General features: G+C 40.4%; 1 protein-coding gene across 2 annotated transcripts; it reads right to left on the reverse strand.

Annotated features, from left to right (window-relative positions):
* Positions 1-19: 19 nt before the first annotated feature.
* mest (mesoderm specific transcript) lies at positions 20-27,692 on the reverse strand. 2 transcript variants are annotated; one of them, XM_061715029.1, is made up of 13 exons: positions 27,620-27,691; positions 27,320-27,409; positions 25,421-25,611; positions 25,250-25,329; positions 22,133-22,210; positions 21,926-22,062; positions 21,791-21,849; positions 5,441-5,481; positions 4,977-5,047; positions 4,804-4,905; positions 3,855-3,931; positions 2,109-2,172; positions 20-398 (listed from the first exon to the last, which is right to left on the reverse strand). In XM_061715029.1, the coding sequence occupies exons 3-13, from the start codon at positions 25,572-25,574 to the stop codon at positions 281-283; spliced, it is 981 nt and encodes a 326-aa protein (XP_061571013.1). In that variant the 5' UTR covers positions 25,575-25,611; positions 27,320-27,409; positions 27,620-27,691; the 3' UTR covers positions 20-280. The 2 variants fall into 2 exon arrangements, with proteins under 2 accessions (XP_061571013.1, XP_061571014.1); XM_061715030.1 differs by lacking the exon at positions 27,320-27,409 and having other exon boundaries at positions 27,620-27,692.
* Positions 27,693-27,894: the final 202 nt, after the last annotated feature.

Genomic DNA, 27,894 nt, shown 5'->3' on the forward strand with positions numbered 1-27,894 from the left:
TTTTTTTTTTTTTTACAAAACTAATTTTATTCAAAGAAAATCTGACAATTTCTTTCGTCAAAGGAAATGTATGAAATTGATATAAAAAAATCAGCAGATAAGGGAGCGGCTCAGTGGTCGTCTGTTACTCAACTTTCATAAATTAAAGCACAACTGAAATATTGTCCTGCTCACATTTGACTTCTCTTTAGCAGTAATTAAATAGTAAATCAAATTTCAGTCATGACAGCAGGTCTTGCTTTTTCTAATTTTTAGCAGGGGAAGTAGATTTGGTATCCTCTCAGAAAGAGTGAATGAAGTTAAAATAAGCGTTTAGGAAACCCGTGGGATCTTCCAGTTGAGGATAATGGCTGATGTGTTCGTCCAAAACGCTGATGGTGGATTTCTGCACCAGCTGCCTGCAAGAAACAAACACACTTCATTCGGAAGAAAGTCTTAACATCGTAAGGTGAGTCTAATAACACTTTTATACTCATGCAAGTTTTATTTATTTAAAGTAGGGCTGTCAAAGTTAACGCCGACAATTTTTTTTTAATGCGCAGGACACAAGAAAACTCAAAATCTTACCAGGAATATTTGTCTTATTTCTAGTTAAAATGTCTCATTTTTAGTCAAATCTCATTACACTTAAAACAAGAGTCATTACCAGAAAATAACTTGTTTGACAATTTTCACCTGTTTCAAGTAAAGTTTCACTTGAAATAAGTAGAAAATCTGCCAGTGGGACAATATTTATCTTCTTATTACAAGCAACAAAATCTTGTTCCACTGGCAGATTTTTCTACTTATTTCAAGTGAAAATCTACTTGAAACAGGTGAAAATTGTTGTTTTTTCCAGTGATGATTCTTGTTTTAAGTGTAATGAGATTTTTTTTTACTAAAAATGAGACATTTTAACTAAAAATAAGACAAATATTCTTAAGATTTTGAGTTTTTGCAGTGTATAATTTCTGGCGGGCGACGACACCCGTAGCTTGAGGAAAAGTATACTGCTGCGTGAACTTTTTTGAAAAGCGAGGAAAGATGGAGAATGAAAAGGGACTTTTGAACGGCAGATGCCAGATCCTTCGCTGGACAAGACTAAAGTTATTTGCATGTACTTTTGATTTGAAATGAATTACCATCGAAGTACGTCGAGTCTCAAACATCATTTGCAGCCAAAGACACGACCGATGCAGAGAGCGCCCCCCCCATGCATGCGTATGGTTCACTGACTACGTTTCCATGCATCAATAACCCTTTTCTAACCAGAATATTAGCAATTACCCGGTTTTGCACGGCCATGTAAACACCAATAACTCCTTTTGAATAACCCAAATTTGCTCATATTCAGGTTTTTAAAAACCCTAAAATGACCCCTGGGTTACTCCTTTTAAAACCTGAATATTTGGTCATGTAAACGCCTTACAGGATATTACAGAAGAGTATTAGGGCCAGGCAGGAAAATAATATTTTAGAGGAGGAAGATTTTCTTTTCATTATACACTTAGAGAAAAAAAAGTCTAAATTTCGACTTTATTCTTGAAATTGTATTTCAACATTAATCTCCACATTTCGACTTTTTTCTCGAAATGCACAAAAAAAAAAATCTTCCCCTCTCAAATATTTTTTCTCCTGCATGGCCCTAATACTCTTACGTAGGATTTCCCCATCTAAAGGAACATGAATTTGTTTTCTGCTTATGCTCTTTTCTCAAGGAATCTTGCTCTTTTGAGTCCAGGAAGTTCTCATTTATGGAGAAGACCAGGATTCTTTGTGAACAGAGCATGTGCAGAAAACAAATTCCTGTTCCGTTTGATGGGGATATTCTGTTTGGCGTTTACATGACCCAATATTCAGGTTTTAAAAGGAGTAACCCAGGGCTCATATTCAGGTTTTTAAAAACTGGAATATGAGCAAATTCCGGTTATTCAAATGGGTTATTGGTGTTTACATGGCCGTGCAAAACCGGGTTATTAATAATATTCGGGTTTTAAAGGGCTATTGATGCATGGAAACGCAGTCATTGATGTTTGATGTAACAAACGTAAGTGATAAAGTCTCTCTGGTGAGCGACGCAGAGCTGCGGAGATGAAGCTGATAATCTGAAACATTAGGGGGGAACTCACTGGTAGAGGCGGATAAACTTGGGATGAGGGTTGACCGGGTCCAGAGGGCCGTAGATCATGTGAACTGAAACACAAGGAGCAGGAGGAGGAATGAGCTGGTGAAGCAACACATTTACAGGGTAAAAGGACGGGAATCGTACGATGAAAGGTTCTGTTGGTAAAGCAGTGATGGACGGGACGGGTTAGTCCCTTTAATCATCTAAACAAGCAGAAACGCAGGCTTGTTGAGCCGCATTTTGTAATAAATGTCCAAAATGTAATAACTTTTTCATTTCATTTTGTAATAAAGCCGCATTTTGTAATACATTTTTCCACATTATGTAACAAGTTATTGCATTTTGAAAAGATTATTATAAAATGCACTTGCAACTTTTTTATTTTCATTATGTAATAATACCTATTATTGTTGTTTGTTTAACAATGAATTTATACAAGAGTGACTTTTGTTGTTTTTATGCAATTTCCCTTAGAGCTATTTAGCCCAATAAATCTATGTATAAAACTCCAAATATAACTTTAGTTGCCTATTTGAAGTTTGGAATTATATAAGCCAATAACAAACAAATAATCTATGCTTTAGAATTGTTATTACATAATGCACCATGTTATTACATTTGACTCTGAATTGAATTAGATGCATATTTTTGAATGTCATGAATACATGGAAAACAAATTGTTATCCAGCAATTCACTTTAATACAAAATAACAAAATGAGCTGAATAAAATAAGTATCTTTCTTAAACAGAAACCTGTCCTGCTTAACTTAAAATTGTATAAATGAATATAAAACAATAGAAAGAAGGTTGTTCAGGATATCTTTAAAATGGAGAAGCTAACTTTTTTTTTAAGACAGGAACAAAACCAGTTTGATAGTCTCTGGGAAAACTGGATAGGCTTTATCACAAATCTAAATATATTACTAAATGATGCATAATTAAAACAAATCCCAGTTCCTAACTCCACTCAGAGAGTTCTGTTCATCTGTTTGCTGTTTTTCTTAACTTTCTTACATTTTTTCTTTTCAAAAGAGTTATACTTGGATGCAATATTTTACTGTTTTACAATTATATTGTTTTATAATTATCAGTACAGTTATCAACCAAAGGTTTTATATGATTATTAGATGTATATGAAGGTCAAAGAGTTTACATGAGGTAAATGTATATATTGGTTCTATACTATTGTTGTCGACCGATAACTTGTGCTGATAGTGTACCTAAGAATTTTTTTATTTATCTTTTATTTTATTTATTTATTTTATTTAATTATTTTTTTCTGGAGGGGGGTATTTAGTATTTTAAAGTGACTTCTCAGAATGTTCGATAGACGAATGTGAAAATCCCCTTTTTGCTATCCCCTTACAAATGCATCTTTTTGATTTCTTCTTGATTTATTTATTTATTTGGTGTTAGTTTTGGATTGACTGGGACTAGGAACTCAACAGTTCAATGCCATTTTCCACTGACATTTTATGTATTACTGTGACTATCTCATTTAATATGGGACAAAGTGCGTCCCTTTTCAGCTCAATACGGGATGCGTACTTTAGTTCATAAATACGGGACGATTCCGTTTTTCAAGGGACGGTTGGCCACCCTAACATCTGCAGCCCCCACACCCCCCAACGCTGAGTCCATGGCAGCTCCTTGCAGGATAAGCAGCTCAGCATCAGCTCTGCAGCTGCAGCTGCTCAGTAATACAGAGCAAGTGTTTGCCCCCCCCCACCACACACACAGTAAACTTACGTGGGACGAGGGTGGACGTGAGCGCTCCCACCCACCGGTCTCTGTGTTTCAATCTCTGGTTGATGTACTGGAGGATGCTGGGAAAGCAGAACAACAAGCTAGTGAACATAAAACAGCGTAAAAAGGAAGTTTGTTTATTTGTAAGGATCCCCATTAGCTATGCCCTTAAACACAGCAATTATTACTGGGGTCCACATGAAAAAAACAATACATTTAAAACATACAGTTAAAAACAAGACATAAAGAAAGAAAACGAAATAACACGACAAACCTACATTAAACTTTACCGTACATGTAAATCATTATTTTAAAGCAAAAAAAAAAAAAAAAAAACATACATGAAACATTCCAATATACAGTAAAATGCTCCCAGCGTTTAAATAGTTATTATACTAATTTTATTTATTTTTATTGAATTTATCTGTTGGAAATAAAACCTGTCTTCCAATTCATTGCATTTTTCATTACATTTTTAGTTATTTTTGTGGTAGAAGTATCGTGTCGGTACTCGGTATCGGCAAGTACACAAATTAAAATACTCGTACTCAGTGTGAAAAACAATTTTTTTCAATATTCATAAATAGAACAAAAAATGTAGTTCTGGCTCTCTCCTGAGAGAATGGTTTGAACCAAATATAATACATTTCGGATTTTTTTGTATTAAGTATCAATTTGTTTTGAAAGACCCATTTCCTGATCATATCTAGCTCTCTGTTCAAGATGACATTTAGATCAGCAGGTGTTGTAGCTGATGCAAACACCTTAGTGTCATCTGCATGTACATTGTTAATTTAGCCTCTTTCAGTATAAGAGGTAAATCATTTGTAAAGATAGAGTACATAAGCGGACCTAGGCAGCTTCCTTGAGGAATTCCACATTCTAAAGATATGCTATCCGAGTAATCCTGAGTAAGTTGGAGCTGGAAGGGCGGCAGGTAAAGACGGCGTACCTGTCCAGGACGAGGTTGCCGTCGTTGTAGCGTAAACCCGTCCACATGTCCCAGAACTCGGCGTCGGTGGGCTGCGTGAACGGGCCGAACACTTCTCCTACCCTGAGGACAGAGAGCTGGTTAGAACCGGAACCTCGGTAGTAAAACCTGCAGCAAAGCTCGGGGCGTCCTACCCTCTCTGGAAGATCAGGAAGTTGGTGAGGCGCGTCAGGACCGGAGCCAGGAAACTCGAGTCCTTCAGAAGCTTTAAAGACCAGAAATAAAGGAACGTTTCACAACTAAAGTCTGGATTTAAAAATAAAACATGCGTGACATCAATCCCATACAGAAGAGTATTAGGACCATGCAGGAGGAAAAATATTTGAGAGGGGAAGATTTTTTTATTGTGCACTTCGAGAAAAAAAACGAAACGTCGCCTTTTTTTCAACATTTCAACTTTATTCATGAAATTTTAACTTTTTTCTCGACATTTCGACTTTTTTCTCGACATTTCAACTTTTTTTCTCGGAAGAGAATAATGAAAAAAAAACCTTCCTCCTGTAAAATATTATTTTTATTCTTCTCCTGCCTGGCCCTAATACTCTTCCGTACTCAAACGTGAGCAGAGAAGCAGAGAAGAAGAAAACTCAGGACTGACCCGCTGCAGCAGCCGGGGCTGGTGGGCTTCTGGGAAAATTCCTGTTGGAATTAAAAGCGTGAAACAATCAGACAAACTAATCTGAACTTTCAGCTCATGATTCACAGTAAATGTCAAAGTGACCTGCAGTCCAAAGGTTGCCGGGGCAACGGTGCTGCAGGACGTGTGGACTGAGGTCCAGCTTTGTTTTGCTGAAGTGATCAAGACTTTCTCTGAGACGTAAACGCGGACTAGCAGCGGCTCTGAAAGCAGCTCTACAGATCTGTCCTTTACACCAGTGATTCTTAACCATAGGGCCGCGGCCCACACTTGGGCCGCGAGCGCCATCTAGTGGGCCGCCAAAAAAATGTCAGTTTTGTACGTGTCGGCCGCGAGGGCCGCGGGACTGCATAGCAACTCCCAACCAAATGAGGAGAAGAAGACCCTCAGCTAGCTGTACGTGTAATAGTAAGAGAAATGGTGTGTATTTACAGAGAAAATCCTTCATTTTGCACAGAGTACGTTTAGATCCACCAGGATTGGGGATCGATTAATTGGGTCTGCGCCCAGAGCGAGCGAGCGCGGCGTGATCATTTATCCCGGCGCGTCCCCGCGGCCGGGGAGGTCGGCTGAGGCTGCCGCTCGGGCGGCGGCTCCGTCGTTACTGCTGAAGGATGGTAGATGTAGATGCGTGGGCTGTCGTGTCTGCTGGACTGGACTGTTCGGGCTTTCGAAAAAGCATCGGAAAGTAACTGCTGCAACGCGACCAGAGAGCTGCGGTGCGGGCTGTGCCCGTCGCAGCTGATCAGGCTCGGATGAACCCGACCCACTGAGTCCTGACAACTTATTAATGTAAATAACTTAAAGTAAAATCAAACTAAGTTTTGTCCTCGCTGTATTTTTAAATATGCAACCCGGAATGGACAAATTCATCCTGTTCAGTCTTCCCACTGGGACAAAACCAGTGTCTCATACGTTCAGAGACCGTGGTGTTCAAAGTGCGAAAGTGAAACGCCACTGAAACAAAACACAAAGTTTTTCATCAAACATATTCACTCAAGTCTGAACTGACGTCACAGAAAATAAACTGACCATCTTAAAACACCCATGTCTGGGTCCAGATACAGCTGTGAAGCAGCTTTCTCCACAGTGAACATAATTAAAACTAAATATCGTTTCAGGCTCATCAATGAGCACCTCCACATGCATATGAGAACCTGACACCATCCAGCCCAGATTTAAAGTCCTGACAGGAGAAATTAGAGCTCAGTTCTCTCACTGAACAACAGAAAGTGGGGGCATAAGATTATAAGAGGGGAAGAAAGAAAAACTGCAAAACTGTTAAATTGTTAAGATGTGTTTATATTAATTTAGTATAAAAATGTGTTGAGACAATTAACAAAGAAAAGGGGAAATTCAAACTGCTGGTAGAGAAATAAAATAAGATAGCATTTGAAAAATAAAATAAAATCTACTTTATTTTTAAGTGAAAAAAATATGTTTAATTCAAGTTAAACATGTTAATTGGCAAATATGTACTTTTTTAATATAACAGTCAGATGCAGATGTTGATACAACTATGAGGCTACTTGAATATATACACACACACACACACACACATATATATATATATATATATATATATATATATATATATATATATATATATATATATATATATATATATATATATATTATGATGTTCTGGACCTTCGCTTGAGTAAATTTTCTCTAAATGGACTTCTTAAAGTTTTAGTTGAATACCCCTGCTATACAGTGTTTATATTTAATGGGCCCCGGGCCACTCTGTACTGAAAAAATTGGGCCCCAAGGTCAGAAAGGTTAAGAACCCCTGCTTTACACCACTACACCACGTCATCACATGCTGGAGTAGTCGATATGGGAGAAGTATCAAAATTTCGATTTTATCACGATCTTAAATAGAAAAAATTAAAAACAGACAATACACGTTACTCAGGGTGATGATAATTTAAAGACGACAAAAATTGGGTTTAAAACCGTCCGAGACGTTATTAAAAACGAGGATAGCAGTGTACCATTATCCTCGATACAGAAATGGGGCCAGAAAACCTTTTTTGGAATAATTTTAGTTGTCAGTTTCAATAAATTACATTTTGTCTGTGAGTTTTCATATTTTGCCAGTTTCTTTTTATTTTTTTTTCCCAACAATCTCTCCATTTATTTATTTATTTTTTACTTTGTCTGCATATATATTAATGGTTAATACCAAGTTGGTAAATATGGAGGATTTTTTGTGCCAAAATTAAATAAATAAATACATCATTAATTAATTAAAATGGGAATGAAATATATAATTAATTAATTAATCAAAATTAGAATGAAACATATCATTTATTAATTAAAATACAATTCATTTTAAGTAAAAATATATATTTATTATCTCAGCATTTAATTAATTAATGACACATTTAATTAATGATTTTGTGTTATGTGTGAACCATGAAATGTAAAACTGCATTTAATTAATTAATGACACATTTAATTAATGATTTCGTGTTGCTGAATCATGAAATGTAAATGTAAAACTGTCAGTTTCACTCGTCAAACTCAGTGGGCGGGACTAACGCGAATCCAGTGGAATCCACTGCTTTGGTCTGAAATTGGAGGTGGAAGAGGAAGCCGTTCGTTCTAAACATGGCAGCTGTGAGTTCGGAGGATTTTCGTGAACTTTGTAGAGAGTTGGTGAGCGATATCTTCGACCTTGCAGAGTATGTGGAAGCAGGACCTGCTGACCCCGAGCATGTAGCGTGTAAAGCAGAGGAAGTTCCTCTGCTGGATTTGCGTTAGCCCCGCCCACTGAGTTTGACGAGTGAAACTGACAGTTTTACATTTACATTTCATGATTCAGCAACACGAAATCATTAATTAAATGTGGCATTAATTAATTCAATGCTGAAATAATAAATATATATTTTTACTTAAAATGAATTGTATTTTAATTAATTAATGACATATTTCATTCTAATTTTAATTAATTAATGACACATTTAATTAATTAATGATATATTTCATTCCCATTTTAATTAATTAATGATGTATTTATTTATTTAATTTTGGCACAAAAAATCCTCCATAGGTAAAAACCTAAGGCATATATGCATTTAAAATCTTTTTTTTTTAATATCTTTTTATTTCACAATCATTTTCACAATTCACATTTTCACATTCACAATTTCTATTTTACCCACATTCCTACCCTCCCCATAATTGCTCAGTAGTCTATTTGACAGCCTATAGAGCCCTATTGTGAACCCGGAAATGTTGAGTACCCCAAAGTTTTATGTTAGAAATGTACAGTATAGGTCCCCAGTATTTAGAAACTGCCAGATGCTAACTTGCATATGTTGGGCAATTAGCATAATTAGCAACAATTAGCATACTCACATATATGGACAATATTTCAGCAGTGGAGTGGTTTTGGGGGTTATTGATGATGCTGAATCCATTTCTGACATTTTCAGAATTCAAAATGGCCGTTTCAACCAGAAGTGGCCATATTTCAACTCCCGATTTTGATGAATTTTAGTCGATTTTGAGGTTATTGATGTGCTTAATAGCACTTACATTTCAGAATCAAGAGAGCTAACCCTAACCCTAACCCTAACCCTCTAAATGTGATGAGCGACAGGATGACTGGGCTAGGGTAGTGGAGCTACGGGTGAATGGCGTCCTGGACCTGCCTGCAGCTGATGCCCAGTATCACACCAAGTGCTACAATGATTATAGGAAGGTGCCTATTGACTCAAGTGCAAGTGTTGGTTATAAACCAGTTGATAGCTGCTTAGCTGCTGTCATTGACCACATGAATGCAAACAAGTCGGTGACCTCGACTGTGTCAGAGTTACATGATGTATATGAAGCTAATTCGGGGGACCTCTGCAGGAAGCAGATGCTATCCAACTTGTGTGATTATTATGGTGACATTGTAGTTGTACTGAGGGTCTAAGGGTGCCTGACTATTGTTGGCTTTAGACAGTGCGTTGGTAAGTCACTCAAACTACTAAAACAAGTTGAAACCTCTAGTGATGATGATGATGTCACCCAGCTTGTTAGGAGAGTGCGGGCGGAGGTCCGGAATATTCCCTTGCCCCGTGAATATGACCTTGGCAGCTTCCGACATGACAAGGTCATACAAGACACAAGTCCAACCCTCCTCAAGCTTGTCTCCAGTCTCATGTCCAAGGAAGGAAAGGTGACTAAACCATCACTTACACTTGCTCAATGCATCCAGCAGCACATCAGTAGGAGCTGGAATCAGACAACTCTGGGGCTTGCTGTGAAACTCCACCATAAGCATGGTAGCTCAGAACTGGTTCAGAACCTAAATGAGCATGGCATTGTCACTACCTATGATGAAGTCCTACGGATCCGGAAGTCAGCTGCCAAATATGCTTCTGAGGACCCAGATATGTACCTGCGTGCAGTTGGCCTAGAGAAATGCATCGGCCCTATCCACAGTTGGGGTGATAATTTTGATCTTGTCGTCTTCACACCCAATGGTCGCCGCACAACTCATGCCATGGCCACTCAGTTTGTGCAGAATCCAGCAGGTATCCTGTTCACTGGAGGACCCACTCCTGGTGGTGGAGTCATGTCACTAAAATTACCCCGTCTGACGAAGCTCGAAGTTGGGAAACTTTGTCTAGCAGAAGGGAGCAGTTTTGTCATTGAACATTATACAGGCCCCAAGAAGATGACTCCACCAGCTCTAAAGGAAGTCCCAATAACTGATGCTATCCAAGATGCCATCAAACAGAGTGTTTCAAGAGCACAGAAGAAGGACCGTGCTTGGCTCTGTCAGCTCCACTCTTCCCCTCTTCCCCTGGACTGGTCAGCCTACAATGTTGTGCAAGATCGCGATGGTGATGACAGTGATCCTAAGCTGAAGACGATCAATGTCTTTGGACCACTGCTTGACTCGCCCCCTGCCCACCCTGATACAGTGCTCAGTACCATCGCCTACTTAGACACATCACTCAGGCGCCTTGGCATGAGCCACAGTCATATAACGTTTGACATGCAGCTGTACATGATCGCATGCCTGATCAAGTGGAGTGATCCACAGCAATGGTCATCAGTGGTGCTCAGACCTGGGATGATGCACGCTCTCATGTCCTTCATCGGCTCAATTGGAGAACTGATGAATTCAACCGGTGTGGAGGAGCTAGTAGGTGCATCATTTGGAGGCCTGACATCCATCTGCAATGGGAAGGCCTGGCCCAAGGCTATGCGAGCCTTCCGTATGGTTGTGTCTGCTCTTCTTCATGACTTCTTGGAGGAGGGGGAGAAGACTCACGAGCAGAGCAGAGCATTCCTGGAGAAAGAGAGAGCACCCCACAGGCCGGCTATGGGTGGATTGCTTCATCACCCCAACCCTAATAGCTCACAGGTTCTGGCGAGCAGAAAGAGAGGGTGACTGGCTGCTGCAACAACAGTGCCTTGAAGAGATGCTGCCCTATTTCTTTGCCGCCGGTCATCATCACTACTCAAGATGGATCACATGGCATCTGCGTGACATGCAGCACCTTCCTGCTACTGCCAAGGATGACCTCCTCGCTGGAAGCCATGTGTGCCACCACTCAGATGGTGCAGCTGCAGTGAGTGGTGATATGTTTGGGGAGCAGACATGCATCAAGCAAGGGAAGGGAGTAGGAGGCATGAAGGGCATCTCCACCAACCCTGAGCAGGTCGCCGTGTGGATCCAATCTTTCGGTATCTGCTCCCATCTCTCCAAGTCATTGGATGCGATGTACGACGATGCTGAAGCACTGGATAAAACAATGAAGCCCAATAGACATAAAGAAGAGGGTAAAGGACGGCGGGAGTTGGACGCAGAGGACCGGGCTAAAATCCTGAGAGTGCTATGGGAAAACTCCCACCCACTCACCACAGAGACTACTACCCTCCACCATATCATAAACGGCCAGGTGGCGGATGGAAAGGTCAATGTGCAAGATGCACTGAAGATTGGACAGGATATGAGCACACTGTTCTCTTCATCACTTCCTGGGGGATTTCATGTGCCCATCTCAAATAAGGTGGTGACAATGAAATTCAAGACAAAAGGAGTGAGGGTCAATGGGAAGATCATATGTGACCTTGAGGCATTGTTTGCTCGGCTGCTGGTGGTGGGGAAAAAGAGAAGAATTGAGCTCTCTGCCCTCTTTGACTACGAGCTCGGCCCGGTCCCTGCATCCATCACCGATGAGTATGGATGCCTCAGAAAGGGTAACAAGTCTGTGATCATCCGGCATCTTGGAATCCTTGTCCCCAATCCCCACCCACCAGACATTGTACTCATTGATGCATCACAGCTTATCTACCACGTGGTGTGGCCATCGTCAGGCACCGTGACTGACCTTGCAGCCAGCATGGGGCGCAGGCTTAATCGCTACATCACCCAAACGTTTGTCATCTTTGACCGGTATGAGCAAGTCTCTGCCAAAGACCACGAGAGGCAGAGAAGAGCCGGGGAGCGCTCAATAGAGTATCAACTCTCACTGACAACCCCTCTACCTAACCGCGACAAAGTGATGAAGAAACAAACAAGCGGAGGCTGGGCAAGCTCCTGTGCATGCACAGCATAGGAGATCACATCAAGATGGTTAGCAGAGCAGACAGTATTGTCACTCATGATGAGGCTGACGTCTCCCTCATCTCATACATGTTGGGCGTGGAGCTAAAACTGTCCGCATTCTCAGCAATGACACTGATGTGTTTGTGCTCATGGTCTATTGGTGCTGGAAGGCGGGTATCACATGTCACCTGCAGATGGAGAGATGGGATGGCACTGTTCTCAATATCAATTCGACAGTAGAGATTCTGGGTGAGCAGTGTCACTCCATCCTGGCTATGCATGCTCTCTCCGGGTGTGACACCACCTCCTATCCCACCGGGAAAGGGAAGGTGTCTGCGCTCAAGGCCATGAGAGTAGTACCTGGTGACCTGCTTCACTTTATTGGAGAGGAGGGAGCTACTGATTTGCAGATCACAGAGGCAGTGAGGGGTTTCTTCCTGGCTCTGTACAACCAGAGGAAGTCGGCATCTCTGAACGTCGCCAGATATGACATCTACCGAAAGCGTAAAAACCCCCCAGCACTGAAGACACTGCCTCCTACAGAGCGAAACGCGCACCTTCATGGACGACCTGCCCATCTACAGGTGCTGCTTTGGAAAGCAGCAGACCGCCCTGATCCACCAGCTGTGGACATCACAAAGTTTGGATGGGACAAGAAAGAAGGCGAGAAGGAAGGAGAGGAAGTCATCATGCCTGTCCTGGATGCAAGCCCCATTGCTCCTCCTGCCCTGTTGGACATTATCAGCTGTAGCTGCAAAGCTGGGTTAAAGCCATGTACAACAGCAAAGTGCAGCAGCGCAGCTGCAGGCCTGGCCTGTACCAGCTACTGCTTCTGCAAAGGCTATGATGGTAGATGTTGCAACACGTACACACACTCACAGCAAGAAGAGCAAGACAACAAGAATGTAGAGTCCGGAGAAGAAGATGATGACAGAGCAGACGACGAGGATCAGGTTGAGATTGATTATGAAGATATGATTTATAACAGTGCAGAGTAGTAGAAATGCAAGGCACTCTTGCTTGATGAAAGTTTTCCAGTTGTAATGCATTGTGTAACTAGTTCACATAAAGTTTTCTGCTTTGATAATTTTGGGTATATTTGTGTTTTAAAACCTGTGTGTAAACTCATGTGTTCTACCTGTTGAACATGTTTTACTTGTATTATAGTTCCTTCTCTATTTTTTGAGGATATTATTCAGCCATAGTCATATTATTAGGGCCTGAGCACTTACAGTGTGAAGGCTCTAATGTATCTGTAGGAATTATTCTTTCTTTATTCTTTCTTCTGACGAAATGAGGGCCTTTTTGCCCCCCTAAACGTCCCCCAAAAGTCACCAAATTTTGCACGCAAGCCAGGCCTGGCGAAAAATTTGATGGTTTGCATTAATGGGCGTGGCAAAATGGCTCAACAGCGCCCCCTAAAAAACTTTGTGCCTCAAGCCCCACAATACGGTTTGACGTACATGCACGAAAATCGGCACACACCTGTATCATGTCGCAACTTAAAGAAAAGTCTCTTGGCGCCATGGCCGAAACCGAACAGGAAGTTGGCCATTTTGAATTAATCGTGTAATTTTGGCGAAATTTATGACATTCCATCGGCAGTTAATACGGCCCGAACCGTAACGTGCCCCCAGGTGTGTTATTCATCAAAATGTGCGTCTCCATCCTGCCACTACACACATTACTTTTTTCTCAGTCTGGACATGTTAATCTTGTGGCACATAGTTGGTTTGATGGGTTGCTGTAAACCTCAGGAGGTAGAGAATGTGTTTGAGATGTTGCAGGACTGAGTTCAATTCTATGCAAAACTATCAGAAAATTACGCCAAGTAATGCTCTGTTAAATATTAAATGTGAGAACTAGTCATTTTTTTTTTTTATTAAAATAGGAGTACCTGCTTGTGTTGAGGTTCAGTGCCCTCTTCAACATGTTCTTTAACATGTTGAACATTTTGAAAGCTTGAAACAAAGGACAAAAGATAAAAAGTTTTCAGTGCAGTTAAACTTGTGTCCTGGTGTAGCTCATCTTGGAACAAAGGCTTTTAATGCAGAGGTTATTGGACCAAACCTTATACCTGAACCACTTTTAAAATGACGTCCTTCTACTGACGATTGAAAACTGGCCAGGAAGCCTGGGAAAGAGGCAATAATGTGGGGCCTCATGGTAAAGAGCTGTACATTGCTAAAGAGACTGTGAGTTCAATTCCCGCCAGAGGTCTTCAGCCCATTGACTTTAAGTAGCACAAATCCACTTTTAGAGTTCAACTCACAAAATGAAAAGATAAATGCACTAAGAGAGATGTCTTCCCCCAAGGATACTGGTGGTGTGGAGGGTTTGCTCAGGGCTGTAAGGCGCCAATGAAAGGGTGGTGCATGTTGGTTCAAACCCGCAGTATCTGGAGAGGGAGAGGCATCAGACCTTATACCTGGACCACTTTTAAAATTACGTACTTCTACTGACGATTGAAAACTGGCCAGGAAGCCTGGGAAAGAGGCAAGAATGTGGCGCCTCATGGTAAAGAGCTGTGCATTGTTAAAGAGACTGAGAGTTCAATTCCTGCCAGAGGTCTTCAGCCCGTTGACTTTAAGTAGCACAAATCCACTTTTAGAGTTCAACACACAAACTGAAAAGTTAAATGCGCTATATGAGAGATGTCTTCTGTCTGAGTGTAGTTTGGTGGTGTGGAGTGTTTGCTCACGCCTTTAAGGCGCCAATGAAAAGGTGGTGCATGCTGGTTCAAACCATCCTCAGTATCTGGAGGCATCAGACCTTATAATTGGACCACTTTTTAAATGATGTCCTTCAACTGAGGACTGAAAACTGGCCAGGAAGCCTGCAAAGGAGGCAAGTATGTTGTGCACCATGGAAGAGTGCCGCACGTTGTTAAACAGACTGTGAGTTCAATTCCCGCCGGACTTCTTCATCCAGTTGTCTTTAAGTAGAACTAAATCCACTTATAGAGTTCAACACTCAAAATGAAAAGATAAATGCACTATGAGAGATGTCTTCCCCCAAGGATACTGGTGGTGTGGAGGATTTGCTCAGGGCTCTAAGGTGCCAATGAAAGGGTGGTCCATGCTGGTTCAAACCCCGCAGTATCTGGAGAGGTAGAGGCATCAGACCTTATACCTGCACCACTTTTAAAATGACGTCCTTCTACTGACGATTGAAAACTGGCCAGGAATCCTGGGAAAGAGGCAAGCATGTGGCGCCTCATGGTAAAGAGTTGCACATTGTTAAAGAGACTGTGAGTTCAATTCCCGCCAGAGGTCTTCAGCCCGTTGACTTTAAGTAGCACAAAATCGAGTTTTAGAGTTCAACGCTAAAAATGAAAAGATAAATGCACTAAGGGAGATGTCTTCCCCCCAAGGATACTGGTGGTGTGGAGGGTTTGCTCAGGGCTGTAAGGTGCCAATGAAAGGGTGGTGCATGCTGGTTCAAACCCTCCCCATCCTCAGTATCTGAAGGGCTAGGGGGATCAGGTAGGATGAGGAGGGCTTAGTAAAAAACTTTAGTTGATACTTCAACTTCTACAGGAGTATTTTAAACTCTAGTATCTATACTTCTACCTGAGTAATGAAGGTGAATACTTTTGACACCTCTGGTCATCAACAACTTGTCATCAAGGTCTACACAACTCCATTAGTGACAGTTTACAGCCAGTGGAGGCTCAAACTGTTGAACTTGTCTTTGCTGCCGGTAAAACTATGACCACAAAATAACGTTTATGCATGTGCAATCAAAATCTATGACTGTTTCTGGAATTCACGCCTTTTGGAAAAAAATGTGCTTCCATACCTGTGACCCAAATGAGAATAAGTATGTATGGATGGATACACATAAAGTTTGACATAAAGAGTCGTGGGTGGTGTGATCTGACTCGGTATTGAGTCCTTGACCTTCACACTGTAGATCATGGCATTTTACTGCACAGGTTAGAGCATGTTGTTGGGATTAAAGGGACAGCTCTACGTTGGTTTAAATAATATCTATCTGACAGGTTCCAGTTTGTTCATGTACATGAGGTTTCTTCAGAACAGTCAAGGGTCTGTTATGGTGTTCCGCAGGGTTCAGTGCTAGGGCCAATCTTGTTCAGTTTATACATGCAGCCGTTGGGAAGTATAATCCAGAATCACGGCATACACTTTCATTGTTATGCTGATGATACGCAGCTCTTTTTGTCTATGAAGCCGGATGAAACAGAACCATTAGTTAAACTTCAGGCATGTCTTAGGGACATCAAGGACTGGATGTCCAGAAATTTCTTGCTTCTAAATTCAGATAAAACAGAGGTTATCATTCTTAGTCCAGAGCATCTTAGGAAGGGACTAGATGGTGTTGCGATGGCTTCCAATGCAACTGTGAGAAACCTTGGTGTTGTTTTCGATCAGGATTTGTCGTTTAAACCATATGTTAATCAGGTTTGTAAAATAGCGTTTTTCCATCTCCGTAATATTGTAAAAATTAGGAAAATCCTCTCGCAGAGGGATGCAGAAAAACTAGTTCATGCGTTTGTATCTTCTAGGCTGGATTACTGTAATGTGTTGTTAGCAGGATGTCCAAGTAATTTGCTGAATAGGCTCCAGCTGATCCAAAATGCAGCAGCACGAGTGCTGACAGGAATTAGCAGGAGAGACCATGTCTCTCCAGTGTTAGCGTCGCTCCATTGGCTACCTGTAAAATTCAGAATTCAATTTAAAATGTTATTACTTGCATAGAAAGCCCAAAACGGCTTAGCTCTGCATTATTTACAAGATTTGATAGTGCCTTATGTTCCTGGCAGAGCTCTCTGTTCTCAGAGTGCAGGTTTACTTGTAGTTCCTAGAGTATCTAAATGTAGATTTGGAGGGCGGGCGTTCTGCTATCAGGCACCATTACTATGGAACCAACTTCCAATCTGGGTTAAGGAGGCTGACACCACCTCCACCTTTAAAACTAAACTTAAAACCTTTCTGTTTATTAAAGCCTATAGTTAGTGTTTAGTAAACCTCTAGCTGGTGTTGGTAAATCTCTAGGTAGTGTAAACTCTAGTGTGTTAGAGTCAGTAGTCTTAGTTTCAGCTATAGAACAAGACTATAATAGTTAGTCTCAAATATAGCTTCGCGGTAGATATGCTGCTATAGGCTTATGCTGCAGGGGGGCACCGACATGATCCGCTGGGCGGTGCCTCTCACCCTTCTTCTCCTCTCCTCTTCCCTTCCTCTCTTCTCCATTACCATTTTTATTAATTACAAATATCTCATAGCTATCATTTTTGTCCATCGTTCCTGTAGTTTCTTGTGCCGGCCCCCTTTTTTCTCTTTTGTGCATGTTTGCAGGCCGGAGCCTCGGGAGCTGCGTTCTGGCCTGCGTTACCCCCCTATTAACAATTGCGTTCATAAGGATAAAGTTTTAAACAAAATAAAAATTAAAGAAATAGTCTCTTCTCCCCGTGTGTATCTGCCTGTCATGCCGGGTGCGCGCATGTTGTGTTTACTTTTAAGCCTGATTTATGGTTCCGCGTCACCAACGCATAGCCTACGCCGTAGGGTCCGGCGTATGGTGCGCGTCGCTGTGTACCCTACACCGTAGGCTCTGCGTTGGTGTGACGCGGAACCATAAATCAGCCCTGAGCAGCTCTGAGGGGAGGAGGGGGAGCGGGGCTCCGCTCCCGTCTTCGCATCGCTTTCGCACAGACAGTCTTGAGGATTTGCAATCACAGGCTGAGCCTACCGTTAGTTTTTAAACTGTAAAGTGGGGGGGGACAAATACATGATTTTGAAAAGTGGGGGGGGACATGTCCCCCCTGTCCCCAGTGGTAATTGTGTTGTGGCACTAACGGGCAGCAACGGCGTGCTGCCACTCACTCGCTTTATTTTATTGTATACTATTTATATACTTATTCTAACTTTTACTGTGACCACCAGATAATGTAGTTTTCCTGTCCTCCACATCATCTACAACATCTAGGTCTCCGTGAAAGTCAGTGTCACGGTGGCTGGACAGTCTCATTCATTCTGACGCCAAACAGACTGCAGGAAGTCACTGTGCATGCTCAGTAGGCTCATCCATATGCATTTATGGTAAAAAGTGTGCGTGCACACGGTTTTATTGATCCAGATTTTTTTTTGCCCCCGGCATTTTCGGCTTTTGGGTGTACGTGCACTTTTAGTATGACTCCTACGCAGTCCATTTTAAATAAGGCCCCAGGTCTGAAGAATCTACATGGAAGTCATACAAGCTTCCACTGCAGTATGAACGTGCACAAGGGTGCGAGGGCCCGTTCATCGCTGCTTGCAGCTTTAATTCTAGTTTGGTATGGCACCTGCTTTTGTTACCTCCAATACCCAATTGTGAGTCACCTCAGAGTATAATGTGAATTAAAATGTACATGTTCTGCACTGTTTGGATAATTGTGTTCATAAATATCCTACAATTTATAACCGAGTTGTTTCAATTATTTCAAATACATAAGTTATCTGTCCAATTCAATCGATTCAGCATCTTCTAAAACTTCTAAACTGACTGAAACTTCATCAAAATCGGCCCACCAGGAGTTGAAATATGGCCACTTCTGGTTTAAATGGCCATTTTGAATTTTGAAAATGTCAGAAATGGATTCAGCATCCTCAATAACCCCCAGAACCACTCCAATATTGTCCAAATTGGCCAAGCAATTGCTGAAATATTGTCCATATATGTGAGTATGCTAATTGATGCTAATTGATGCTAATTATGCTAATTGCCAAACATATGTAAGTTAGCATCCGCAGTTTCTAAATGCTGGAGACCTATACTGTACATTTCTAACATAAAACTTTGGGGTACTCAACATTTCCGGGTTCACATTGCTGGCAAGTAGACTACAGGGGGAAAAGAACAAATCATACATTAAGGGAGAACAAAATGTATTAGATATAAAAAAAATTAAAATTATATATATATAGATATATATATATATATATATATATATATATATATATTAGGGCTGGGCGATTAAACGATCTCGATTTGTGATCACGATCAAATTAAGTTCGATCACGGTGATCAGCTGTGGGTATACTTTCTCGATCACGTGCAAAACATGCTGCAGCAAAGTGCACGACAACCAATCACAACCCGCTTTCCTGGCACCGCGCTGTCTGCATTAATTGATCATGCGCATGACATGCCGCGGCAAGTTGCATGACCATAGGAGCACATTTTCTTTTAGCCTCTGGCGTACCGGGGCTTTTTACGGCGTACCGGGACTTCTCATGAGCTCACAGTACTCTGTTCTCCCCTTGTGATAGTGGCGTCGCAACGCGACTGCCTCTCGTGAGACGTTCACTCGTAAAGCCTCATTTATGGTTCCGCGCTAAATCGATGCAGAGCCTACGCCGTATGGTACGCGGCGCCCCATACAGCATGAACTATAAAAACACCATAAAACTCAGATAGACTAACCGACCACACGTTTCAACTAGCAGATAACCGATGCTACGATAAAAACCCCAGCCAGATCTGGCGTCATTAAATTAAATAAAGATGTTCTTGCCTATTTGAAGCGAAGTCTGCGCCTCCCGTTTCGTCAAAGTCCCGGGCCAGTCCCCTCAGCCTTGGGTCTGTCATCACGGTTTTAGGGGGGAGAGGGGGGGGCTATGCCCACTCAAACGTGCATATTGCCCACCGGCGTCTCCATCCCGGCGGCGGCGGCGAGAGCGGAGAGCGGAGAGCGGGTGGCGGAGCGCTGCGGGCTGTAGAGCCCCGGCTACGCAGGCTACGGCGTAGCCTACGCCGTCTACGCAGGAGCCTAATGCACTGGTAAGATGCGCACGACATTGATCATTTTTGCAGATCTCCCGTGCATCACAGAACTTTGATCCAGTTTCCCTGAACCGAGACGTCTTATGGGCTCCCTCGTCAGCCTCCACGGCCGGGAGATGCTGCTCAACTATGTTTTAGATACCTGTCCCAGTTAAACTAACACGGCTTATCTTCCCAGAGCCACCGTCGTACGTCATCGCCCCCAGAATACATTGCGCAGGTAAAACATGGCGCCTCCCGCAGGTCAAAATATGTAATAAACATTGTAGATTTTTAAAGCAATTAGATTATTTTATGTGTTTCTAACAACATATTTTAGTATAAGAGAACAATTGTGGCTAATTAGGGACTACATGTCTTAATATGCAGGGTTCCCTTTTAAATGATCATGAAAAATTTTTTTGTCTGCTAAAACTATTTGAAACTTTTTTAAACTGCTTAAAACTACCTCTTTGTTGTGCCATTTTCTATATGGCTCTTGTTAAAACATGCTATTTGCTTTATTTGTTAATAAAAAAAACAACTAATCTCTGGTTTCTTTCTATTTTATTCCAGAAAGGAGGGGGGATCTTCTGATTTAAAAAAATCATGATTAAAAATCGAGATCATTCAATATGGGAAAAAAAATCGTGATCACTTTTTTTGCCATATCGCCCAGCCCTAATATATATATATATATATATATATATATATATATATATATATACACGTATATACACACATACACACATATATATATATATATATATATATACATATATACACATATATATATATATATATATATATATATATATATACACGTATATACACACATACACATATATATATATATATATACACATACACATACACATATATATATATATATATATATATATATATATATATACACACATATATATATACATATACATATGTATTTTGCCAGTTTTTTCATTGTTATTATTTACATTCTGTTCAGTACTCCAAATTTTTTTTATTTAATTGGAGCTGAATTCACTTTAAACTGTCTGCTGAATTTTAACCAGAACATCTTTTTTCTTTTTAAAGTAATTTTAGCTATTTTAAGCAGGCATTTGAACCCTTATTTTAGTACCGTCTGTAACGGTACAATATCCTTTGCGAGATAAAAGATAACAGCTTTTGTTACATCTTCCGATCGCCTGCTTGTTTATACCGTGTCCTAGACGATCCCGCGATCTCTGCAGTTTCAAAGATCGTCTAAGCTGGATGATCTTTTTATTTACTACGCAGCGATTTCCAAACAACTACAGATCTGCTCGAGGAAATCAATTTTTTTCCAACGTGGGATTGTTCAATTTTCAAACGATAAAACCGACGACTAATTTCACATCGTAACACGGTCCATTCTTGTTCTGTCAAATCAGGGAAAACTCTTATTTTGCACAACAGCTTAACTTTTTGGATACAGTGGTTGTTATTTCTACGACGGAGTATTAGGGCCAAACTAAGACAAAAGAAACATTTAAATTACGAGAATAAAGTCATAATAATATGAGAATAAAATCGTAAAATTACGAGAATAAAGTCGTAAAATTACGAGAATAAAGTCATAATATTACGAGAATAAAGGCGTAATATTTTGAGAATAAAGTTGTAATATTACGAGAATAAGGTTGTAATATTAAATATATTATAAATATATAAATATACCTTCAGAAGATGCTCAATATTCCTAATTTTAATACAGGGAGAAGATGCTCTTCCTGTTAGAGTTCTCATAAATTATATTCTCATAATATTACGACTTTATTCTCGTAATATTACGACTTTATTCTCACAATATTATGACTTTATTTTCGTAATTTTACGACTTTATTCTCGTAATTTCCAATTATTTTTTTTTGCCCCTAATACTCCGTCGTATATTTCAAATCAAGACAAAAAGGTAAAAAAAAAGAAGATGCTTCACTCAACATAAAACAGAAAGATGCACTAACCTCCATTGGAGAGACAAAGGCTGTTCAGATTCAGGTGTCCGGTGCGGTTCTGGTCACTCCTGGATCCACAGACAGAGAACGTGACGATCAGAACGTTATCATTTCAGGCTGTTTTGGCACCAGACCTGTGTTCACCTGTAGAGCAGCTCCAGGGCGACGGTGTCTCCGTAGTCGTGGGACACCAGGTTGACGCGCTGGTGACCGAGGCCCAGGTGAGACGCCAGCGCCTCCACCACGCTGGCCTGCTCGAAGATGGAGTACCGGTGCGGCCTCTGCACAGAAACGATGAGTAAATCATGGAAATAAACTGTTTGTGGACGTGCAAACCTTAACTCTGATCACCGGTTTATCGCTGAAGCCAAAGCCGAGGAAATCCAGAGCGATGACTCGATGGAAGCGCTGCGTGAGCGGATCCCAAATCTGGATGGATGGAGGAAAGAAAAACATTTCAAAACATGTTTCTTTACTAACAATTTGAATTCTTTTATGTTAATAGTTTGCTTAAAGTGTTTGGGAAGTGGGTTCCATGCAGACATAACTCTGTAAATCACTGCTCTTTTACCATAGTTTGTCTTTATGTTTGGCAGTAAAGTTACCTCTGAGCACGTCTTGTGCTGTAGCTATGATTTTTTTTAACTGTAACATAATTGTTTGTACAGAACTTGTGGGGTTTTTGATATGGATACATTTCTTACAAATATTAATAAAGAATAAAGTAAGGATTTGTATCTCACGGTAAAAATGATAAATTCCTGTTGATGACGTTTTTGTGTAAAGCTGATTTATGGTTCTGTGTTAAATCCATGCACAACAGGAAGGAAGGAAGGAAGGAAGGAAGGAAGGAAGGAAGGAAGGAAGGAAGGAAGGAAGGAAGGAAGGAAGGAAGGAAGGAAGGAAGGAAGGAAGGAAGGAAGGAAGGAAGGAAGGAAGGAAGGAAGGAAGGAAGGAAGGAAGGAAGGAAGGAAGGAAGGAAGGAAGGAAGGAAGGAAGGAAGGAAGGAAGGAAGGAAGGAAGGAAGGAAGGAAGGAAGGAAGGAAGGAAGGAAGGAAGGAAGGAAGGAAGGAAGGAAGGAAGGAAGGAAGGAAGGAAGGAAGGAAGGAAGGAAGGAAGGAAGGAAGGAAGGAAGGAAGGAAGGAAGGAAGGAAGGAAGGAAGGAAGGAAGGAAGGAAGGAAGGAAGGAAGGAAGGAAGGAAGGAAGGAAGGAAGGAAGGAAGGAAGGAAGGAAGGAAGGAAGGAAGGAAGGAAGGAAGGAAGGAAGGAAGGAAGGAAGGAAGGAAGGAAGGAAGGAAGGAAGGAAGGAAGGAAGGAAGGAAGGAAGGAAGGAAGGAAGGAAGGAAGGAAGGAAGGAAGGAAGGAAGGAAGGAAGGAAGGAAGGAAGGAAGGAAGGAAGGAAGGAAGGAAGGAAGGAAGGAAGGAAGGAAGGAAGGAAGGAAGGAAGGAAGGAAGGAAGGAAGGAAGGAAGGAAGGAAGGAAGGAAGGAAGGAAGGAAGGAAGGAAGGAAGGAAGGAAGGAAGGAAGGAAGGAAGGAAGGAAGGAAGGAAGGAAGGAAGGAAGGAAGGAAGGAAGGAAGGAAGGAAGGAAGGAAGGAAGGAAGGAAGGAAGGAAGGAAGGAAGGAAGGAAGGAAGGAAGGAAGGAAGGAAGGAAGGAAGGAAGGAAGGAAGGAAGGAAGGAAGGAAGGAAGGAAGGAAGGAAGGAAGGAAGGAAGGAAGGAAGGAAGGAAGGAAGGAAGGAAGGAAGGAAGGAAGGAAGGAAGGAAGGAAGGAAGGAAGGAAGGAAGGAAGGAAGGAAGGAAGGAAGGAAGGAAGGAAGGAAGGAAGGAAGGAAGGAAGGAAGGAAGGAAGGAAGGAAGGAAGGAAGGAAGGAAGGAAGGAAGGAAGGAAGGAAGGAAGGAAGGAAGGAAGGAAGGAAGGAAGGAAGGAAGGAAGGAGGAAGGAAGGAAGGAAGGAAGGAAGGAAGGAAGGAAGGAAGGAAGGAAGGAAGGAAGGAAGGAAGGAAGGAAGGAAGGAAGGAAGGAAGGAAGGAAGGAAGGAAGGAAGGAAGGAAGGAAGGAAGGAAGGAAGGAAGGAAGGAAGGAAGGAAGGAAGGAAGGAAGGAAGGAAGGAAGGAAGGAAGGAAGGAAGGAAGGAAGGAAGGAAGGAAGGAAGATATGAGCCAGGAAGGAAGATATGAGCCAGGAAGGAAGATATGAGCCAGGAAGGAAGATATGAGCCAGGAAGGAAGATATGAGCCAGGAAGGAAGATATGAGCCAGGAAGGAAGATATGAGCCAGGAAGGAAGATATGAGCCAGGAAGGAAGATATGAGCCAGGAAGGAAGATATGAGCCAGGAAGGAAGATATGAGCCAGGAAGGAAGATATGAGCCAGGAAGGAAGATATGAGCCAGGAAGGAAGATATGAGCCAGGAAGGAAGATATGAGCCAGGAAGGAAGATATGAGCCAGGAAGGAAGATATGAGCCAGGAAGGAAGATATGAGCCAGGAAGGAAGATATGAGCCAGGAAGAAAGAAAGATATGAGCCAGAAAGAAAGAAAGATATGAGCCAGAAAGAAAGAAAGATATGAGCCAGAAAGAAAGAAAGATATGAGCCAGAAAGAAAGAAAGATATGAGCCAGAAAGAAAGAAAGATATGAGCCAGAAAGAAAGAAAGATATGAGCCAGAAAGAAAGAAAGATATGAGCCAGAAAGAAAGAAAGATATGAGCCAGAAAGGAAAGAAAGAAATTAGCAAGAAAGAAAGAAAGGCGGATATCAGAGAGATTGTCAGTTAATTGTAATCTGTTAGGAGTTATGAATGTTTGATTTTCTTTATACTTTTGGTTTAATCAAATTAGTGTGCTGAGTGAAGTTATCATTACTATATGGATATATGTTTTATCTTTGTTTACTTTTGTATGTATTTTATGTCTGTTATATTTTAATGTATCATTCTTTGTCATGTAGGATAATCGTTCTGTTTTTTTTTTTCCTTTGGTAGATGTGTGAATGTATATATTATATTATATTGTTCTTTAATTGTTTTTTTTGTATATTTTTTTTAAATTGCATTGTAATTTTTAATTGACTTATTGAATTTTGAACTGTAAATGATGTACATGTTTGTACCTAAATAGATCTTTCCTAACAGAGTCTTTTAACACGGCAGCAACTTTGCTGATTAAAACGGGACAGAACCAAGAGAAAATAACCAGTATTTATTTATCTGTTTATCTGTTTGAAATCTGCTTCTACTTCTATCTGCTAAAGAAGAAGTAGCGTATTCTTCTTTGCATTTATTTTGTCTTAGTTTTGATTCTAATTCCGGTTACAGCGCCCCGAGCGGTGGAAGAGAAATCCACAGAATAGCTGCACCTTTGTATAAGCTGCACGGTTGAAAACCTATGAATAAAGTAGCGGCTTATAGTCCAGAAAATACGGTATTTGTAGTTTTCTTGTCTGTGACGTGTTGAGGATGTGATGTACCTTGTTCCAGTCGTAGCTGGACGTGGGGAAGCCGTGCAGCAGAATCACCACGTCTGAGCTCCCTAAAGCACCAAAGGAGTCTGTGGGGGAAACAAGAGGTCCAGACAGGTTTCAGATACACCAGAAGGAGAACAAATCCCCCAGATTTACCCGCGTGGTGCTGCCCGTCACCTCTGTAGAAAACCTCCCTGCTCCTGAAGCGGAAGACGCGCCCGGCGCCGTGCCACTTCTGCAGGGCCGGGGATAGCTGGGGCGGGGGGATGTGCAGGTACACGGCCGCCAGCGGGATGCACACCAGCCCCACGTGGATCCACCACTCCCTCATGCTGAGCTCGGGGGGGAGGACGGTCTCATTCCTAACTCTGCAGGACAGACGGGGATGACACACAAGTTTTTTTTCCTTCGTCAACACAAAACATAAAAAGCGTTTTTCAGCTCTTTTGTTCCCAAACTCCTACATTGGTGACCCCAATTTTTCTTTGGACGTTTCCAGAGTTAACTGGACAGACAGCAAGATGGCAACAAATAATGAATGAAGCCATATTATTTTCTTCATGGATGATTTGGAATTTTCTGTTTCTGATATTATTAATATAATTTTGTTATTGGGTAAGTACCATATTCAATGTGCCAAATGGAGAAATTGTAAACCCTCCTTCCAGGGTTTTATTAACGATTTTAAGATTTTTTTCACACGTCTCAAAAGAGTAGAAAACAAAAATGCAAGTAAAATAAGTCTAGACATTGCTCGTTATTTGTTATTCTAATTTAATAATTCCTCTCTTTTTTTATGCTCCATTATTTGAATTTAAATGCTTAATTTATTTTGTTACCAATATGCACCTTTTGATTCTTAGAGCGCCTTGTTTTTTGTATTCCTTACAAGAATCCCCATTTTTTATTTTGCCTTCTTTTCATATTGCATTTAAATTGATATTTGCCCATTATCCTCTTTGAGAGTTTGTATATTTTCAATAAAGTTTTGTTCAATTAATGTAATTTTTTGGGTCTCAAATATTTTTATGCATTCAAACACTATTTTTCTTTGATTGAAAGTTTGTTTTTTATTGAAAATATATTTTTTTCTTTTTGAAGCAACTTCTTTTTTGATTAAATGATAAAGACACAAATGTCCTACCCATAATAATATGGCCCAAACACAAAACAACACTACTTCAATCGAAAAAGTTGCTTAAAAAAAAAAAGTCACTTTTATCAAAGAAAACATTTCCAATCAAAGAAAAACAGTGTTCAAATGCATTTTTTTGAGTCTCAAATATTTTTTTTTGCATTCAAACACTTTGATTGAAATACATTTTTTTGATTGAAGTGAATTTTTTTGATTAAAAATATATATTTTGATTGAAGCAATCTTTTTTTTGATTGAATTATTAAGAAACAATATTCCTCCATACCCACTGCGGGATGTTTGTGTCAAACTGATTCAATAAAAAAAAAAAAGACTTCAAAACTTTTTTCACTTCAATCAAAAAAAAAAACAAAATCACTTCCAATCGAAAGAAATATTTTCAATCCAAAAAGTGTTCAAATGCAATTTTTTGAGTCTCGAATATTTTTTTGCATTCAAACACTTTTTTTCTTTGATTGAAATACATTTTTTTGATTAAAGTGATTTTTTTTTTAATTGAAAATATATGTTTTGATTGCAGCAATCTTTTTTTTGATTGAATAATTAAGAAACAAATCTACCTCCATAATATGGAGGTAGATATATTTCTTAATTATTTATTATTATTATTATTATTTATTATTTTTGGCATTCAAACACTTTTTTCTTTGATTGAAACACATTTTTTTGAGTGAAGTGAATTTTTTTTAAATTTAAAATATATATTTTTGATTGCAGCAATCTTTTTTTTTATTGAATAATTAAGAAACAAATCTACCTCCATGTTTCTTAATGATTTATTATTATTATTATTTATTTTTTTTTTTTTTTGCATTTAAACACTTTTTCTCTTTGATTGAAATACATTTTTTTGATTGAAGTGAATATTTTTTTATTTTATTGAAAATATATTTTTTGATTGAATAATTAAACAAATCTACCTCCATATCCAGTTAACTCAGTCTGGAAACGTCCAAAGAAAACCGGGGTCACCAATGTAGGAATTTGGGAACAAAAGAGCTGAATAAACGCTTTTTGTGGACGAAAGAAAAAGAATTGTGTTGTTTAATTATTTCTCTCTCATTAACGAACATTAACAGAACACTAACAGGAAAGTCCTCACATCTCAGCAACACAGCATGTTAATAACACCAGATCCTGGTGAATTATAACCCACTAAAACTACAGTCTCCTGCTAGTGATTATTGGTCATTAAGGGGAATAATTCTGCATAAACTTACACAAACGCTCCGACTTGTCATTGAGATTTGCAGGCGTTGAGGAAATTCCTGCAGAGCAACACAGGAAACACGGGTTTGGAGGATAAACCATCACTACAGATGTCTCACTCGGGTTATTATTTATTATATGTGATCTATAATAACAGAGCAGCGCCTGGTCCGAGGTTTGTTGTGGAGAGTGAAGCATCTTCTTTATAAACGATCTTTGGACGTTTGATACAAACCCGAGGAGCAGGTACACACTGCCCCCTGCTGGCGGGGATGAACAACAGAAT

Source organism: Cololabis saira, chromosome 23 (assembly GCF_033807715.1).
Source record: "Cololabis saira isolate AMF1-May2022 chromosome 23, fColSai1.1, whole genome shotgun sequence".
Taxonomy (NCBI): Eukaryota; Metazoa; Chordata; class Actinopteri; order Beloniformes; family Belonidae; genus Cololabis; species Cololabis saira.

Excerpts from the sequence above, each read along its gene's own strand:
- mest (XM_061715030.1), bottom strand. The coding sequence starts at position 25,574 with ATGAGGGAGTGGTGGATCCACGTGGGGCTGGTGTGCATCCCGCTGGCG. Across the intron at positions 5,482-21,790 it reads CCTTTGTCTCTCCAATGGAG|GAATTTTCCCAGAAGCCCAC; the intron begins GTTAGTGCATCT and ends TAATTCCAACAG. Across the intron at positions 399-2,108 it reads AAGTTTATCCGCCTCTACCA|GCAGCTGGTGCAGAAATCCA; the intron begins GTGAGTTCCCCC and ends TGTTTCTTGCAG.